At 56.8% G+C, this 19049-nt stretch overlaps 2 protein-coding genes across 11 annotated transcripts in view; both read left to right on the plus strand.

Moving 5' to 3' along the window:
• Positions 1 to 1699, plus strand: part of SF1 (splicing factor 1) — a 14423-nt gene extending 12724 nt beyond the window's left edge. For 3 of the 10 annotated variants that reach the window (XM_012665493.1, XM_012665490.1, XM_012665491.1), the window contains exons 13-14: positions 124 to 325; positions 761 to 1699. In XM_012665493.1, coding sequence (XP_012520947.1) covers positions 124 to 325; positions 761 to 796 — 238 coding nt within the window. In that variant the 3' untranslated portion in view covers positions 797 to 1699. Of the gene's footprint in view, positions 1 to 123 lie in introns of all 10 variants that reach the window. The other 7 variants (XM_012665487.1, XM_012665492.1, XM_012665488.1 and 4 more) reach the window with 5 other exon arrangements.
• Positions 1700 to 6060: 4361 nt separating this feature from the next.
• PYGM (phosphorylase, glycogen, muscle) lies at positions 6061 to 17372 on the plus strand. Its single transcript, XM_012665497.1, has 20 exons — positions 6061 to 6303; positions 7351 to 7452; positions 7546 to 7624; positions 7709 to 7812; positions 8181 to 8312; positions 9643 to 9754; positions 9846 to 9928; positions 10337 to 10480; positions 10815 to 10907; positions 11128 to 11274; positions 11487 to 11650; positions 11982 to 12096; positions 12674 to 12775; positions 13119 to 13266; positions 13554 to 13612; positions 13737 to 13878; positions 14634 to 14841; positions 16674 to 16808; positions 17047 to 17113; positions 17223 to 17372. The coding sequence occupies exons 1-20, from the start codon at positions 6061 to 6063 to the stop codon at positions 17370 to 17372; spliced, it is 2529 nt and encodes an 842-aa protein (XP_012520951.1).
• Positions 17373 to 19049: the final 1677 nt, after the last annotated feature.

Below are 19049 nucleotides of genomic sequence, written 5' to 3' on the forward strand. Positions count from 1 at the left end.
CACCACCGTACCGCATGCCAAGCAAGGATCAGGCGCCCCTCGCCCCCCCATCCCAAGGCAGCAGCCGCAGAGAGCCGCGGTGTGCCCCCGCGCGTGTGACCTTGGGCTTCTTTACCACCCCAGATACGACGACTACCACCACGAGCGCTGGCACAGGGTCCATCCCGCCATGGCAACAGCAGCAGGCGGCTGCCGCAGCTTCTCCAGGAGCCCCTCAGATGCAAGGCAACCCCACTATGGTGCCCCTGCCCCCCGGGGTCCAGCCGCCTCTGCCGCCCGGGGCCCCTCCCCCTCCACCGCCTCCGCCACCTGGTTCCGGCATGATGTATGCCCCGCCCCCTCCTCCTCCGCCTCCCATGGACCCTTCTAACTTTGTCACCATGATGGGCATGGGGGTGGCGGGCATGCCGCCCTTCGGGATGCCTCCAGCTCCCCCACCGCCTCCACCACAGAACTAGACTTGTTTTTTTAAGAAAATATATATTATATAGAGAGAGAATTGGTCTCGTTTAAACACACGCCGAACCTCACCATATGGAGCCAGACATTGGGACGCACGCATGTGATTGTATGTGCACGCATGTGTGTGTGTGCACGCATTGGGCTGGGCCAAGCGACTGAGGACTCGCTTGGGAATGGGCAGATGGTAGTAGGGGCGCCAGCTTGGGCTCTCCTGGCGCCCCGTAGCATCGAGTGTCTTCTTTGTCTTCTTTCTCTCCTCACCCAACTCCCTTTGCCTCTCCCCAAACCGGGCCGCCAGGATCCCTCCCCGCGGCGGCGATGGCCCGAGCCATGAGAGTGAGGACTTTCCGCGCCCATTGGTGACCCTTCCAGGCAGACAGCCTCAGCAGCGCCCCTGGTGGACAGGATGGTTCGGCAAAGCAGCCTGAGTTATTTTTGTGGACGGAATCGGAACACGCTGGCTCCATATTGTGAAATTTTTATTAATTTGTTTCTTTTTCCTTTGTTGTTTCCTTATTTCTTCCTTTCTTCAGACTCCGTCCAAGGAGATGCTCTCCCCGGTCTTCTGCTGCAATTAGATTACTTTTCCTTCTCTCCAGTTCTCCTTCCCTTGCCAAGGAGAGAGGAGCAAATGGTTTTAGGCACGGGTTTTGGCCATTAATGTCAGGCTAGTGGGGCGGGGGTCATTTGGTTCTAAGTTTTTCAAGGTTCCATAGCTACCCCCAAAGATGTTTGGTTTTTTGTTTTTTTACATGTGGGGTTTTATCTCTGCCACCCTTGTTGAAAGTCTATACAGTTGCCATCGGTGGGTCGATCGCCAGGTTGTGGGATCTACATCTGTCCTGGCACTCTGCTGGCAATAGGTGGGACAGCCTGAGCCACCTTGGGCTTAACTGCTGGCCTGGAGTTCTTTCCGTGCTCCTTGACCACTCAGCTGCCTCGGATTCCATTTGTTCCTCTCTTTCCTGCAAGGTTTCCTTTTACGTTTTATTTTAATCCCAAACATCTGAATGTTTTGCAGTGTGTAGGGGTTTGAGCCCCTTGTTCTTCATTCTACATCCTTTTTCTGCCTTCTTCCCTCTCCATGGAGTGATTATGTTGACAATAATGTATACTGCGCGTTCTCTTCACTGGTTTATCTGCAGAAATTTCTCTGGGCTTTTTTTCGGTGTTTGATTCAACACTGCCCTAAAGGGGGGATGTTCCATTGAATAAAAGAGCAGTGTGGTTTTCTGGGTCTGCTTATTTATTTTCTTGTCACGTAAACCACCTCTACCGGCAGCGGCAGCACCAAACTTGCCTGCCTGCGTCCGGCACCTGGCCCCAGTCCGCTTCTCCCCAGGGTGAAACCGTGGGGCGTTAATTAAGGAAGCCTACCGCCTGCATCCCTGCGTGGGCTCCACCACCTGCCCCTTGTTTACTAGTTAACATAGCTGAGAACCAGGTTTCCCCCGCCTTGGTCACCCGTTAGCTCTTTAGTCTCTGTCTTTTCGAAGGCCTTTTCCTGGGGCTGGGACCCCTGCATCTGATGAGCTCCAGTTGTGATCTGTGCCTGGAAGCTGCCACCTGACCAAGGCCCTGGGCCTGGGGAGGCATCAGCACTAAAGGTCAAGCCAACTAATCCTGCCTGTCAGGCACAGAGCAGCTAAAATTAAAACCGCCAAGTGGCTTTTTTCTTTCTCTCCTGGTGACTTGCAGCCCGCCCAGCACTGTAGGCTTTAGGGAGTGGTGGGGGCAAGATAACGTGGCCCACCTTTTGCTTTGCAAGCACCTTGCCAAAGGGTTTTAGGCTGAGTTTCTTTCATGTCTTGGGCAGTGGATACTAGCCATTGTGGCACAAGAAGAGCCCATGTGAAGTCTCCCCGAGGTAGTGAGGTCCTCACCTAGCTGCTGCTGTTGCTTGGTTGCGCCACCCCTGGGGTGAACTGCCCTGCTTCCCAGCCACCCCTCCTTCCTCTAGGGGGTACAAGCGCCCCCTCGCAACTGGCCACTGGGGCAAGCAACTGGCCTGGCTGCTTTCCAGTTTTGAGCTGGGACTGGCTACTGCTGTTGACCGGAGCGTCTGGTCGCTCTCCAGGATGCCTGTGCTGCTTTGCTGTGGGCCTGCAGGGCTTAAGGAACCCTCAGAAACAAGGCAAGTTCCCTGGGTTTCCCTAACTGAGGTTGACTAAGATCTTTTCCTTTTGTCCTTAACTGATGGAATGGGGGCAGGGCCTGGGGCCTGGCTACCCTCTTTGACCTTGGCTCCCCCTCACTGCTTCCCCTACAAGCTTGGTTTCCCTGGTGGGCTCATTGGGCGGTTAATTAGCTCTTTGAAGCTCTGGAAGCAGCAAAGTGGCGCTATGTGGGTTTTAGAAATAAAATCAATAAATGACTTAACCACAGCCCAGCTAGCTTCTCCAGTCTCGCTCCCCTGAGGCCAGCTCCATGCCTGTGCTCCCTCCCTCTCTGGTCCCTGCCGTCAGCTTTTGTTATGGTTTTGGAGAGAAACGAAGTGGCTGACTAAGGCATCAGTCTCCCATGCTCCAGGCCCTGAAGTAGAAGAGACAGCAGAAAGGCTTGGCCGTGGGAACTGCAGCAAGCACCTGCCTTTGTGGCAGAATTGGGGAGAGATGGGAAATGCTTGCCCGCCTGTCTTAAGACACCCAGGGCAGGGGAAAAGGCCCTTTACCCGTCATATTATGTTGTGACAGGGCTGTTCCTGCTGCTGCAGCAGTGTCCCCACCCCCTCAGAGCCCACGAGAGGAATGCCAGTTGGGAAAGGTCAGCATTAGGGCTCTGTTACTGATGCCCAGCCCAGTGCTCCGGAGCAAGCCAGCTTGGTCCAGGGAAGAGGCCGGGTTTCTGGTAGAAACGCAGACAACCTTGAGGGCAGTTCAGGTTGGGAAAGTGCTTTTAGGGTTCCTTAAAATATATAGCTGGGGGGTGAAGGAGGGTGGGGCAAATGGGGAAACAGAAGCAGGTCAGTTTGAATAAGGTTTGGTCATGCTGGGCTGGACATACAAATAATGAGGTGGCCCCTGGGGTGGTGTCACCCTGGAAAAAGGCCAGAAGCACTATAGGGGCCGCAAGCACAACCAACAAGAAAGACAAGTCAAAGCACCATGCATTGCCCAGTAGGAAGTGTTCTGGGACTGCAGCACGGGCCTGAGTGCAGGAGGGAGAGTGCTGAATTGACAGGAGAGGGGGCCTTGGCTGGCAGCTGGGAAAGAACCGAAGTGACTCAGTCTGCCGATAAGAAGATGGGGATGGTCTCCTGGGATCAGGCCCTCGGTGGTAGGAAGATAGGCTTGCAGGCAATAGGGGCAGTGCAAAGGTTTGTGTGGGCAAAACATGCCACCCCAAATGGGGTGTGAGGTGGCAGTATAGCCAACCAGCAGCCAGTTGCCCAGAGGTGACTGCCAGGAGTGCAACTCTCTCAGGGACAAGTGCAGGCCGGGGGAACCTCAGATGCCAGGCTCAGCCAGGGATTCTATGCTTGGTGGAAGGTGGGGCATGAGCTGTGAAGGGGAAGAGATCTGAGAGCCACCAGCATTCTTTGTTTTTCTATTTTAAGAGAGAATCTCTGTGGCCTAGGCTGGAGTGCAGTGGCACGATCACAGCTCACTGCAGCCTCCAACTCCTGGGCTCAAGGGATCCTCCCGCCTCAGCCTCCCAAAGCACTGGGATTACAGGCCTGAGCCACCGCACCCAGCTTCTTTCTTGAAATATGGTTTATAAAAAACTTTTTTAAAAAAAGAAATTGGAAATTACAGAAAAATCAAAAAGGTTTTTCATATTTCCACTAACTATATCTGTGGAGGTGTATTTTGGGGATTTCTTGGTCTTTTTCTCCACTTGGATGCCTAGCCAGTTGGTGATGCCCTGGGGGCAGGGTGGAGCAGGGCTGGGGAGTAGAGTCAAAGGCCTGGGTAGGCAGGACTTGCAGTGTGGCCCCCACTGAGCAGTTAATTCCAGGGCTGGGTCTGCTGTGGCCCAGAAAGTCCTAGAAAACAACTTGGCCTTCCCCAAACCAGGCTCTCAATAGCATCCTGCAACTGTCCAGGCCTCTGACCTGCTTCCTTGGCCCTCAGCACAGAACACCCAGTTCCTCCCCTCAACCAGCCCACCACCCCAGGCAGGCCCAGGCAGCCTTGGAAATAGCCCAAGGTCCTGGGTTCCTTCTGCTCAAAGAACAAAGCAGAATCCAAAGTCTGCCCCCACAAGATTAGGAGGCAACAGTTGATGAGGCAGGGATTTATATTCTCATTTGACAGTATAAATTTGATGAAGGAATCCAAGGCTCAGAAAGGTAAAACAACCAGCCGAAGGTCTCACAAGTCAGGGCCAGAGCCATGACATGAGCAGTGAATGGGGGCAGCTTTGAGCCAAAGCCTCAAAAGGAAGGGCCTGAAGCTGCCAGGGCACACAGGAATGTCAAGTCCCCAAGATGCAATTTGGGAGGCCAAGGGAGGAGGGTCACTTGAGGCCAGGAGTTCAAGATCAGCCTGGGCAACATAGTGAGACCTCCGTCTCTACAAAAAATAAATTAGCTGAGTGTGGTGGTTTGAGCCTATAGTCCCAGCTACTCAAAAAGCTCAAGCAAGAGGATCTCTTAAACCCAGGAGTTTGGGGCTGCAGGGAGCCATGATCACGCCATTGCATCCCAGCCTGGGACAGAGTGAGACCCTGTATAAAAAAAAAAAAAAAAATCACTGAGGAGCTGTGAGCCATGGCCCCAAGGGGAGGAGGGAGTGAGAAAAGGCCTCCAATCACTCCTCAAGCAGTGAGATTGCAGGGAGGGCAGAATATCATGCATCAGTATTATGTGTGGGTGGGAAATGCCTCAGTTTCTCCCACCCCTCTGGGGCCACAGGACTACAGTTCCCAGGGGCCCCTGTTCTAGGCTGGAGGCCTCTAGCCAAAGCTGGCCTGTAATCTGACCATCCCTCTTGAAAAGGTCACTTCAGAGCTCCTTGAGGGACAGCAACAGGGGGAGCTCAGAGCGGCGTTGGTGGGGGTGGGGTGAGGAAGTGGCCCTGCCTCAGACAACCTCCCCTCCAACACCCCTTGGCACTCAGGGTCCTGGTCCCCCTTCTCGCAGACACCCAGTGTCCTGGTCCCCCTTCTCGCAGACACCCAGTGTCCTCTGCGAGCTGCACCTCTTCTGTGCAGGGCACACTGACCCCTCAGCCTGCAGGGGGACCTGCCACAACACATGGACTTCCCACCCCAGTGCAGCTACCGACGGCTCCCCAATGCAGCACTCTACCTACTGCGTTTGTCTCCAACCCTGCAAAAGGCAGGGACAAGGGACAGAAGGCAGAAGACCTGGAGGAAGTAGGTCAGCACAGGGCCGTGAACAAGCCAGGCTGGGTTGGCCTGGCCCTATGGAGCTAGTCCCTCCCTCCCTTCTCCTCTGCTCACCCCCAAAATAGATCCCTGAGCTGCCAGGCCAAGACCCTCCCATTGCAGGCAGAGGCGGGGCATGCTGCCCAGAGCCAGGCTTTAAATCCCCTCAGGGCTGGGGAGCTCCACTCCCTGGCTGGAGGCACCGCTGAGGCCACTGTCCCCTCGTCCGTCCATCCATCCATCCGTCTGGCCTGCCCTCCCGCAGCCATGTCCCGGCCCCTGTCAGACCAGGAGAAGAGAAAGCAAATCAGCGTGCGTGGCTTGGCCGGCGTGGAGAATGTGACTGAGCTGAAGAAGAACTTCAACCGGCACCTCCACTTCACACTCGTAAAGGACCGCAATGTGGCCACCCCGAGAGACTACTACTTTGCGCTGGCCCACACCGTGCGCGACCACCTTGTGGGCCGCTGGATCCGCACACAGCAACACTACTATGAGAAGGACCCCAAGGTGCTACTGGGGACACCCTGGGTGGGGTATGGGCTGGGCGTCCTGCCAGGGAGCTGGGAGGTCTGGAATAAGTGGCTGCCCCTGGTCACTCCAGGTTCCTGGGGTTGGAGGATCCAGGCGTGCCAGGTGCAGGGGGTGCTGGGACAACCCAGGCGAGAAACCCGGGGTGAGGGCAGGTCTCAGGGCTCCAGTCAGGTGGGCTGGTTGCAAAGGCCCAGCGCCCACTCAGAGAAGGGTAGAGGGCCCGGTGGTGGACAGGACGATGCCTGTGGCTGGGGTTGGACCGGGTGGAAGGACATGTCAGTCACTGGATGTGTTCCCGATGTGCCTGTGCAGCAGGTGGGTGGGGCTGGGGCATCTGAGGCGGCAGGGATCAAGTGTCTGGTGGGATCACTGGTAAATGTCAGCAACCCAACACCCCACCGTGGGGCGTGGGGGAGGGGCGGGAGGCAGGGCAGGGAGAAGACCCGGGAAACAGGGAGACCAGGCACTATCAGCATCCTGGCTCCAGGTGCCTCTGGGTCCCCCTCTTGGGACTGAGGCTTGAGGGCCAAGGGAACTGGGCTGTGCAAGCAGGGGAGGTGGTAATCTCTAGCCCTGAGTCACTGCGTGACCTTGAGCAAATGACTTTTTTCTCTGGGCCTTGGCCTTGTTCTCTTGGGGAGTACTTGGAGGTGCTTCTCTGTCCTGACTCCCTGATGGGCTGTTGGGAGGCATGTGCATGACAGAAGGGTTTCCCACCTCTCCTGAGCACCTCGATCCCTGAGGTAGGTATAGCCAGCTCCATTTTCCAGATAAAGAAACTGAGGCCAGAGAAGAAAGTGATTTTCCCAAAGTCAGAGGAATGCTGGGATCAGAACCTTATCTGTTGGGCCCCAAAGTCTGAGATGGTTCCTCTGAGAGGGGAGGAAAAAGTTGGGGACAGGGATGGGACATGCTGGGGCCCAAGAGTAAGGCAGGAGGGTGAGAGGTCCAGGCCCACTTGGGCCTGGTTGAATGTTGGTGGGTGGCCCTGACCCCTCCCTGCCCCTCTGTCTCCCTGGGCAGAGGATCTACTACCTGTCTTTGGAGTTCTACATGGGACGGACGCTACAAAACACCATGGTGAACTTGGCCTTGGAGAATGCCTGCGATGAGGCCACCTACCAGGTGTGTGGGGGTGGGGGGCGGGGCAAGCCTGAGGGATTGGGGGATTCCCCTTCTGGCACTTGGCCCTGACCACTGCCGCCCCTCCCCCTCCAGCTGGGCCTGGACATGGAGGAGCTGGAAGAAATCGAGGAGGACGCAGGGCTGGGCAATGGGGGCCTGGGCCGGCTGGCAGGCAAGTACACAGGGCTGTGGGGGGGGGGGCAGAAGGGTTCCTTTGTGCTGGGTCCCTGACACCCACCTCCCTGCACACCCCCAGCCTGCTTTCTGGACTCCATGGCAACACTGGGCCTGGCTGCCTATGGCTACGGGATTCGCTATGAGTTTGGGATTTTTAACCAGAAGATCTGCGGGGGCTGGCAGGTGAGCAGCCTTGGCCCTGACCTTGTGGGGCCCCGTCATGATGGAGAGGACCCCCATTTGGTTATCCATCTCTGGATAGGCCCAGAACCAGCCCAAAGCTCTGCAGAAAGCATCCTCGCCCCTTCCCCATCCCCCAAAGCCAGCTGGTGACCCCTGGAACAGGTGGCCCACCTGTGGACTTCTTGGGACACATCACGTCCCAGTGAATAGCCAACAGACCAGGGGCTGGCCCACCTCAGAGCCCTTAATTCACACATAGTATGGGGTACACCGGGGCCACTGCTCCTGCTCTGCCCCGCCGCCCACCGTGGCAGGACTACCAGGCTCTGACGTGGCTCTCTTCCTCCCCTGGCCTGCCTTGGGCCCAGATGGAGGAGGCTGATGACTGGCTTCGCTACGGCAACCCCTGGGAGAAGGCCCGACCCGAGTTCACACTGCCTGTGCACTTCTATGGCCGAGTGGATCACACCAGCCAGGGGGCCAAGTGGGTGGACACACAGGTGAGCACAAAGCCAGGGTCGGGGTGGGGGCCCAGGGGGTTCCTAGAGGAAGCAGGAAACAGGGAAAGAGTCAGGAGGTTATTGGACCCAGTGCTGTTTTACAACTGAGGACGCCGAGGCTCAGAGAGGCTAAGTGCCTTACTCAAGGTCACACAGCTGGAGCCAGGAGAGACTGGAGAAAGGGCCACAGGGGAGCCTGAGAGGAAGAGAGGGGCTGCCCTGCTCCACAATGCCCCTCCCCTGACTTGGCTCCTCCCCATAACACAAGACTCACTGGAGGACCAGTATGGTGACTCGATTCTGCAGCAGCCCAGAGAGGTGGGCAGGGGAGACAATGAAAGCCTGGAGTGAGGAATTCCCTTGTCACGAAGCAAGCTAGGGGATCCTAAAGCCAAACGAGGTGTCCAAATCCCAGTTCATTCATTCCTCTTGCCGTGGCTGCAGGTCACCAGCCTCCAAGATGGGCTGCACAAAAACAGCTAGGCTTTCAGCACTGGGCATTTGTTTACTGTCATCCGGGCTAAGGCCCTGTGGGGCTGCTGGCAGCACATGCCAGGTGCACACGGCAGCCTGGCTCAAGCAGCTCTGGCTAGAAGGTGCGGCCACCCGGCTGTGTGCTCTTGGATTGGTCCCTTCCCTCTCTGGGCTGCAGCTCTGGCTGTGCTCCAATCAAGGGTGACTAAGTGTGAGGAGGGAGGGCAATGGCCCTTCAAAGGGCTCCCTTGGAGGAGCGCATGTGCCCCCGCACTGTGGTACCAGGCAGTTATTGGCAGCAGTTATTGATGTTTGCTAATTGTGGGAGGCGGGGCCAGCATTAGTCACTGCTAATTAGCCCTGTGGTCAACCAGGCGTAAGAGCTTTGGATAGACTAGGCCTCTGTGACTCCTTCAGCCTGGCCCCAGGTCCCCCCAGCCCTCTCCAGAGTCCAAAGTGTCTCTAGCTTTTGCTCAGGCCAGGGTGGCCAGCCCAACCCCTCAGTGCAGAGTGGCCACCAACAGAGCCCCACCTTGGGCTCTGGGTGTGTCACTCTGCTCCTCTCATAATGTTTGCAACGGTCAGACAAGGCAGGGGTTATGGGTGTCTGGGGGAGATATTGGGGAGTGTCTTCTCTATAGATGAGGTCCAGAGAGGCTATGGGTTTGCTCATGGTTACCCAGCTCGTAAATGTCAGCGCTGGGACTAGAGCCGTGTTGGGACTCGGCAGAGTGAAGGGACAAAGTCTTGAGTCCTAGCCCTGAGCGGATGGAGGCCCCATGAGTCAGATACAGGCAGATACCAGGGCTGGCACCCTTGGCAGACTGTCCAGCTCCTGATGAAGTGTGCCCTGCAGGTGGTATTGGCTATGCCCTACGACACACCCGTGCCTGGCTACCGCAACAACGTTGTCAACACTATGCGCCTCTGGTCGGCCAAGGCGCCTAATGACTTCAACCTCAAAGACTGTGAGTTCATCCGCTGGTAGCTAGCAGCCCCAGCCTGCCCACCGGCCACACTCAGCCCAAGCCTGACCCTGTCCTTACTTTCGTCCCGCAGTCAACGTTGGTGGCTATATCCAGGCTGTGCTGGACCGCAACCTGGCGGAGAACATCTCTCGTGTCCTGTACCCCAATGACAACGTGTGTCACCCCCTGGGCTGGGGGCAGAAGCCTGAGTCCTCGGGAGGGGGTCAGGGAGAGCTGGGAAGGGACAGGTGCTGGTGCCCTAGTCACACCTAGGGCATATTGCTGGCCTTGTACCTCCTGTCTCCCCACCCCAAGTTCTTTGAGTGGGAGGACACCTGAGTCCTGAGGGGAGGTGGACTTGGAGGCACTGTCCCCTGGTGGCACCCACAATACTCTTGGTCCTTGTGTCCCACTCTTCCTGATGCTGTCCCCCACCACTACTTCTTGGTGGGAGAAAGACCCCTGTGTGCTAGAGGTGGGGCCAGTTCAGGGCCCAGGGGGCCTGGTCGGTCTGGCCACACCCATAGCGGCTCTAGGCCACACCCCTGGCACCTTGCCTCACCTGTCTCATGCTGTCCCCAGTTCTTCGAGGGAAAGGAGCTGCGGCTGAAGCAGGAGTACTTTGTGGTGGCCGCCACCCTCCAGGACATCATTCGTCGCTTCAAGTCCTCCAAGTTCGGCTGCCGTGATCCCGTGCGCACGAACTTCGATGCCTTCCCAGATAAGGTGCTGTGTCCGAGGGATGGGCCACGCTCTGCACCTGGACAGTGTGTGCCATCGCCTCTCCCCTCCAGCCTCAGCCTGCCCCACCCCGTCTCACAGATGAGGGAGTGCAGGCTGGGAGCGTGTGGTTGTGACTTCTCAGGATCCTCAATCAACAGGCACATAACCTGGGCTTCCTGCCCTTCTCCTGCCCCACCTACTGCCCCCATGAGCACCTGCACCCCGAGCTCAGCCTTACAGCCATGTGGGGCTCTCTGGGGGGGCTCTAAAGTGGCAAGGGACAATGACCATAGTGCTTGGGGTGAAGCCAAGACTGACTTCCGGTCCCCTCCCACAGGTGGCCATTCAGCTCAATGACACCCACCCCTCTTTGGCCATCCCTGAGCTGATGAGGATCCTGGTGGACCTCGAGCGGCTGGAGTGGGACAAGGTGGGCTTCAGGACCCTTCTACCTTTCTGATGCTCTCTGCTGCAGGGTTCCCTTCCCTTCCCAGTTTGGGGGGTGGAAGGGTATGAATGCAGTGAACAGACGGGAGTGTGAGGCCAGAGGGGTGTGCCCCGGAACCTGGCAGTGGCAGGCCTAAGGGCCGCAGTATGTATGGAGAGCCATCGGGCTTAGGCCAAGTCCTCACTTCCCACCCGTATGCCAGGCGTGGGAAGTGACAGTGAAGACCTGCGCCTACACCAATCACACGGTGCTGCCCGAGGCCCTGGAGCGCTGGCCGGTGCACCTTCTGGAGACACTGCTGCCGCGGCACCTCCAGATCATCTACGAGATTAACCAGCGCTTCCTTAACGTGAGTCGTGAGGCGCGATTCAGGAAGGCGTGGGCGCGGGGGAGAGTGGGAACCGAGGCTAGAGCCTGGAGTAGGGGCATGGAAGGGGTGTCCAGCCAGGGTCCCGAGACTGGCACAGTGAGTGCTGGGTTATGGGTGCTGGCTCCGGGGTTATGGAGCTGGGGACTGGGGTTCCTGGATACTGGTCCTAGCTCTGGGCTCTCTGGACACAGCGGGTGGCGGCTGCATTCCCAGGGGACGTAGACCGGCTGCGGCGCATGTCCCTCGTGGAGGAGGGCGCGGTGAAGCGCATCAACATGGCACACCTGTGCATCGCAGGTTCCCACGCCGTCAATGGCGTGGCTCGCATCCACTCTGAGATCCTCAGGAAGACCATGTGAGCTCCGCTCTACGGACCCCGCCCCTCTCGCCAGACCACGCCCCTGTCACTTATAGACCCCGCCCCTCACCGTCTGGCACTGACCATTCATGGTTTCCTGCAGCTGGCCCCTTCCGCAGGTGGCATAGCTCTTACAAGCACCAATCCCCTTCCAGTACAGTCCTGTCCCGAGATGACCTGGTCTTACACACAGCACCCTTCACCTTCCCCAGGTCTGCAATTCCCCAGTCCAGGCCCCTTTCAGCAAGATACCAGGCTAGGGGCCCCAGGGAGGAGGCCTTCATCCCACAGGGGTGAGTGGCGACCCTCGTCCAACCCCCTCCCGCAGCTTCAAGGAGTTTTATGAGCTGGAGCCTCATAAGTTCCAGAATAAGACCAATGGCATCACCCCTCGGCGCTGGCTGGTTCTGTGTAACCCCGGGCTGGCAGAGGTCATTGCTGAGGTAAGAGGCCACTGTATGACCAGTAGAGTTAATACAGGTCACTGCAGGGATCAGCTGGGTATGGTGGGGAAAGTGGCTCACTGTACCAGGGCTCCCAGCCGAGGGCTGAAATCCATCTTGCCCTGCCTTCCCTTGCAGCTGCCCGGAGGAACGGGCAGCGCTTTCTTATTTTCGTGAGGATGCCCTATGGGCTAGTGGAGGCCCTGGCTTTGGAGGTGAACCTGGTGGGGTTCACAGTCCAATGGGGGTCATCCATGGGTCACATCTGGAGTGATACTGGAAGGGGAAGATGTCTGATAGAGGAGGTGTGAGGTCATGACAGCATGAGGAAAAGGCCAGGAAGCCAGGAAGCCCTGCAGGGGTCAGGTGGGGTCAGCCATAAGAGCTCAAGGATGGGAGAGGAGGAAGATGGCCAGGGATGCACCATGCCCCAGTCAGGAGACTGGAGAAGGAATGGGGAGGGTTTCCAGAGCAGTCTGCTGGGTGGAGGTGGCTTGGCTGACCTGGACAGGGACCCCCTGTGTCTGGAAGAAGAAGGATCGGGGGATGGTCTTGACTGAGAGCCCTCTTCCCACAGCGCATCGGGGAAGACTACATCTCAGACCTGGACCAGCTGCGCAAACTTCTCTCCTTCGTGGATGATGAAGCCTTTATCCGGGATGTGGCCAAAGTGAAACAGGTGGGGAGGGCTGCAACCTGGGACGGTGTGCCAGGGCTGGCACAGGGAGAGTGCTGGAGGTGCCAGATGTCTGGGTCAGGGATGGCAAATAGAGCTCATGTCTCCTGCCAGCCCCAGGCCGTTGACTGAAGTTGCCTGGAGTCTGAGGCATCATCTGATCTCAGGGGAAGAGTGCTGACATTGATTAGCAATGTCTGCCCTGGTGCAGGAGTGGATGAAGGTAGCAAGTGAGCCTCCTGTTATCTACCTTCCTGGGCCTGAGTGAATGGAAAGACATGAGGACTGTAGAATTTCCTGGAGCTGAGGCCTATTGGTGAGCCCTTCCCCTCTCCCCTGCCTCCAGGAAAACAAGTTGAAGTTCTCTGCGTACCTAGAGAGGGAGTACAAAGTTCACATCAACCCCAACTCGCTCTTTGACATCCAGGTGAAGCGGATTCATGAATATAAACGACAGCTCCTCAACTGCCTCCATGTCATCACCCTGTACAACCGTGAGTGGCAGGGACTCCACCCTGTCTCTCAGTTGTCCCCTCTGTGTACCTGTTAGCATAGCACATAATGCCTAATCAATATCTTCTTTGGCCTCATGACAACTCATGGGTCATGTAATTATCCTCATTTCACAGATGGGCAAACTGAGGCTCAGAGAGGGAAAAGTAACAGTCACATAGCAAGTGATTGTCCAAGTCAGGCCTGCTGTCTCCCAGCTCAGCTCTATCAGAAGCTACTACCCGGAGGGAACAAGCTGGCCAGCTTGATCCTTCTCTGTTCTCTGCAGGCATCAAGAAGGATCCCAACAAGTTTTTTGTGCCTCGGACTGTGATGATCGGAGGGAAGGTGAGAAGCCAGGGCCCACTCTGGGCCTCTGACATCCAGGTTGAGGCCAGCTTGGCTGGGTTGCAGGGTAGTGGGTACGGAGGGGATTGGCCTGTAGAGCTGACCCCAGACTGTGCCCCTACAGGCTGCGCCTGGGTACCACATGGCCAAGATGATCATTAAGCTCATTACAGCCATTGGGGATGTGGTCAACCACGACCCGGCAGTGGGAGACCGCCTCCGTGTGATCTTCTTGGAGAACTATCGAGTCTCACTGGCTGAGAAAGGTGGGTGCTGCCTATGGAGGCTCTGCGTAGTTCAGTCCCGGGAGGAGGCATTAGTCATCTTTTCCTGGAGTACCTGCACTTGAAAGAAGAATCTGGAGATGGCAATGCTTAAACCATGAGGATACCCCTCTAATGGTGGAATTTCAGGCAGTACAGGGTGAATTTCAGGCAGTACAAGGCAGATGGGCCTTGCTGGTGCCCTTCAAATCACACAGTGGAGGTAGGGGAATCCAGTTTGGACCCAGATGTTCAAGAATCAACCAGAGGTGGGCCGGGCGCGGTGGCTCACGCCTGTAATCCTAGCTCTCTGGGAGGCCGAGGCGGGCGGATTGTTTGAGCTCAGGAGTTCGAAACCAGCCTGATCAAGAGCGAGACCCCATCTCTACTAAAAATAGAAAGAAATTAATTGGACAACTAAAAACATATAGAAAAAATTAGCCGGGCATGGTGGCGCATGCCTGTAGTCCCAGCTACTCGGGAGGCTGAGGCAGGAGGATCGCTTGAGCCCAGGAGTGTGAGGTTGCTGTGAGCTAGGCTGATGCCACGGCACTCTAGCCGGGGCAACACAGGGAACATTTGTGCAAAAAAAAAAAAAAAAGAGAATCAACCAGAGGTGGAGAGCAGTGGGGGTGGTGTGTGAGAGGGAGACTTGGTTGGTGAAGGCTGGGGGAGCTCTGAGTCTGGCTATGCCTAGAGCCCCAGCTGGGGTACGGCTCTTCCCTGAGTTTCCTTGTCCCTCTGCTGCTGTCCCACAGTGATCCCGGCTGCTGACCTCTCGGAGCAGATCTCCACTGCGGGCACTGAGGCCTCAGGCACTGGCAACATGAAGTTCATGCTCAATGGAGCGCTGACCATTGGCACCATGGACGGGGCCAACGTGGAGATGGCGGAAGAGGCGGGAGAGGAGAACTTTTTCATCTTTGGCATGCGGGTGGAGGACGTGGAAAAGCTTGACCAGAGAGGGTAATGGGGGTCAAGGACCCAAAGGTCATGGTTCATGGGCAGGAGGCACTCAGCCTCCCGAGTAGTTGGGATTACAGGTTCTCACCGTCACGCTCAGCATGAACTGTGTTTATGATCACGATCACCATTGTAACTACTGTATTCATACTTCGCTTTTTGCCATGACTTCCAGGGAGCTAAGGACTTAACTTTACTTCCAGTTGCAAAACAATATTATCTCTTAGGGTTGATATAGTTTTCTCTTCCTTTTCCTCCAATTCTGTGTTATTTCTTTCCCATTTCATTAACCTTATTTCCTGTAAGCTCCCTCAAGACTTTTCCAGAATCCTGACGGCTGTAACTAAGACCTTGCACAGCCTGTGCCGGCCTTCCCAGGCATGCCTCTTGCTCCCAGCACTGCCCTCCAGCCTGGGCAACAGAGTGAGACCCCGCTCTGTTTATTCTAAAAAATAAACAAAACAGCAAAAACAAAAACCCATAGTTCTTCACAGGAGAAATGCCATTTTCCTGGCATTAAAAAAATTTATTTTTAAATATGATTTTTTCTTATTATAAAAGTAATACATGCTCACTAATTGGAAAAATACAAAACCAAAAACAAAATAACTGTCATCCATAATCTCATCGTCCAGATTTAAAGCCACAGTCCCCTTTTTAATGTGTGTTTATATATATTTTTTTGTGAATAATTTTTAAAAGTTGGGAACAATGTATGTACAATTTTGAGTCGTGATGTTTTATTTAACATTAGAGAGACATTTCCCATGTCATTAGTCTTCAAAAATCCTTTGAATGTTTGTATAGTGTTCCAGCCTATGAACATGTCACAACTTATTTGAACAATTCCATATGATTGGACATTAGGGTTGATTTCCTGTTCGTTAGTCTCAGTATCACTGTGCTGAGCAACCTTTTAACATCTACGTCCACATCTCTGATTATTTCCTCTAATTATTAGAAGGGGGATATTTTTGAGCCAAAAAGTATGAGTTCTTAAGACTGCTGACACAGATTGCCAATCTGCTTTCCAGAAAGTTTCTACCAGTTTACACTCCCACCAACAGCTTACGAGAGCTGGCATCCAATAGTGAAAGGAATTTCTCCTGTGAGGCTTGACTAGGAAGTTCAGACCTTGTCCTGCGCAATGTTTTGAGCAAGGTCCCACAAGTTCAGAACTGGGCTCCAGAACAGCTCTGGCTGTGGGAGGGAGGTTAGGCTGCGGAGGGCAGGGGGACCAGTGTGGGGGCTGACTGACACCGTAATGCAAGGAGAGTCGCCCAAATTGGGGCAGTGCAGGGGTGGGGATGGGAAGCTGTGGGGGAGTCCTTGGTTTCTGGTTGGAAGGGGACAGGGAGTGAAAGAGGTGAGACTGGCTTGTGGAGGGTTTCTAACCCAGGTGGGGGTGCTGAGGGTCAGGTGGACAGTCTGCGTTTAAGGAACATACCTGAGGATACACCTGTTGGCTCTTCCTGGAGCCCGAGGGCAAGGCCATGGCTGGACTAAAGCCATTCACAGAGGAAACAAACCGGCCAGGAGACGGGGGTGGTGTGTGGGAGGAAGAGCGCTTGTTTTGGGTCCTTGGCTGTAACACTTCCCTTTCTGTCCCCTCCAGGCCTCAGTTTCCTCATCCACAAAATGGGGGATGAAAAACTGAGCAAAGAAGGAATGGACCTGCCAAGGAAGGACCCTCAGAGGGGATGTGGCAGCCCCAGGGAGGGCAGCCACAGGCTGCGCCTGGGTTTCGACCCTGGGGCTTGGGACTTGCCAGATTTCCTGTGGTGGAGGAGTCAGGAACTCCTTACCAGGGAGCTGACCACAGCTCTGCCCGGTAGGTACAATGCCCAGGAGTACTACGACCGCATTCCCGAGCTTCGCCACATCATTGACCAGCTGAGCAGCGGCTTCTTCTCCCCGAAACAGCCCGACCTCTTCAAGGACATTGTCAACATGCTCATGCACCATGACCGGTGAGCTGGCTGGCCAGGGAGCCATGCGGCTGGGGCTGCTGGGCTGCACTGGGCTCGGGTGGGGGTGGGAAGGATGGACAGGAGTCCTGGGCAGTTGGGGCCAGGCTCCTTTGGAAGCGGCATCACTCTCCAGGTCCTAGCTGTCCACTGGGACACAAGATGGGCTTGGCCGGTGACTTCATAGGGCTTATCCTGTCCCTTTAAAGGGGATGGCTTATGCCCATCCTTTCCCCTCCAGGTTTAAAGTCTTTGCAGATTATGAAGACTACATTAAATGCCAGGAGAAAGTCAGTAACCTGTATAAGGTGAGGTGTGCTGGGTCAGAGGTTGGCAGGGCTTTGGTGGCCCTGACTGGGTAAAGTCAGAAGGTCCCCCCCACCCCAAAGTGAATCCAAAGCTTCCTTTGGCTTGTAGAACCCGAGAGAGTGGACGCGGATGGTGATCCGGAACATAGCCACCTCTGGCAAGTTCTCCAGCGACCGCACCATTGCCCAGTATGCCCGGGAGATCTGGGGTGTAGAGCCTTCCCGCCAGCGCCTGCCGGCCCCTGATGAGAAGATCTGAGCCTCCAGACCAGACCCCAAACCCTTGGCCCAGCCCCAGCTCCTCATGCAGAGGGAGGGGTACTGGAGTCAGATCTCTAAGCCCCTTTTTGGAACCCTCATTTTTGCCCAGCCTCCAGGCCCCAGTGTCCAGCGTAACTAAGGACACTAACCCTTCTGTCTTCAGGCTTTCTGTCCCCTCCTATTTATGGGGTCTGACCAACTGCACCCACTCCCCAATAAATCGACTCTTCTTGGGAGCCTCTTTATTCCTCTCTCTGTTGGGAAATATTTTTAGCTATTGGCGGGCACAACAGCAGCTGCGCAATCACCCCCTTATCCTCCACCCCCCCACCTTCCCCCGCAGGTGCATCCCAGGGGCGGGGGTAAGGGTGGGGGTGGGAGGTGGAAGGGGCGGCCCGTAGGGGCGGGCCCTGGGACTCTCCAGCCCCTTTTCCCAGCGTCACCCTCCACGCCTTTCTTCCCAGTGCTGTGTCCATACTAGGTCAGCGGCCAGCCCGGCTGGCCGGGGCGGGGCATCCGCCTGGGTGGGGCACCCGGATTGGGAGCTGGGACTTGGGCCGATGCCTACGGGACTACAGAGGATCCACGCGGTCAGGGACAGGAATGGGAGGCAACTGTAGACGCTTGGCGCCTTCTTGGCTCCGCCCTTAGCCCCGCCCCACTGCGGCGTTTAAGGGTCTCTTAGCAGGTGGCAATGCTTGATCCAAAGTCAGGGGAGTGTTAGGGCAGGGGACAGTCACAGACTGCCTAGGCTAGGCCAGTGTTACTTCCTCATTATGGGGAAACTGAGGATCAGAAAGGGCCTGTTCCTAGGTCTCACATTAACGAGATTGAGGTGTGGCCCCGAAGCAGGGAGGGGCAAGCCTCGGAAGGGAGGTTTGGGGTCGGTGGTTTCAAAGTGAGTGTGTCTGAACCCACATGGCCGGAAACCGTTGCCGGCTCTCCAAGGCCCGGCTAGTGGGGACCCCAACCGCCTGCGGCTGCCCCTCCCAAGTTCCTCCCTGCTGGGGCCCAGGCCTCCAGTCTCCAAGCTGCGGAGAACCCCCGGCCCCCACCGCCTGCGGCTGCCCCTTTTCATCTAGCCCTGTAGGGAGCCAGGCTTCCGGGGCTCCGTCCCTCCTGTACGAACTGGAGCCCCCCCGATCCCATCCCCCGACATCAAGGCCGCGTCTCCAGGTAGCCACGTTTTCATTCCTCGCTCCCTACAGGTCCCTCTCCCCCCAAAATGCTCCCATCTTGTCGTAGCCCCTCCCTCAGACTATCACAAGGACCCGCTGCCCCCCAAGCCCCAGACCTGCGCCAGGCCTGTGCCTCCTGCCGCCTGCAGGAAGACGCCCGGCTCGGGTTCGGGTTAGCCCCGTGGGAACGGTTTGTCTCGAAAACAGGAACCCGGGTTGGGGGCTGGGCGGGGCGCCCCTTCCCCACCGCAGTCCGCTTCCTGCCCCTCCCGGCTTCCTCCGCGCGACACCCAGGCAGGGTGAGGGGCACTAGTGCGTCCAGGGTGGGGGGAGGGGGCTCTTACTTTAGTTACCCCCTCCGCGTCCCTCGCGGCCTGCCCTCGGCTCGCCCACCCTCGGCGCAGCCAGTGGCGCAGCCCCCCGCCCGCGGCCCCGGCCCCCAGGGTGGCGCGGCAGGGGAGGGGTTAAGCTGCCGCAGGGACCGCCGCGTGCGGGGC

Source organism: Propithecus coquereli, unplaced genomic scaffold (genome assembly GCF_000956105.1).
Source record: "Propithecus coquereli isolate 6110/MARCELLA unplaced genomic scaffold, Pcoq_1.0 Scaffold120, whole genome shotgun sequence".
NCBI classification, from domain to species: Eukaryota; Metazoa; Chordata; class Mammalia; order Primates; family Indriidae; genus Propithecus; species Propithecus coquereli.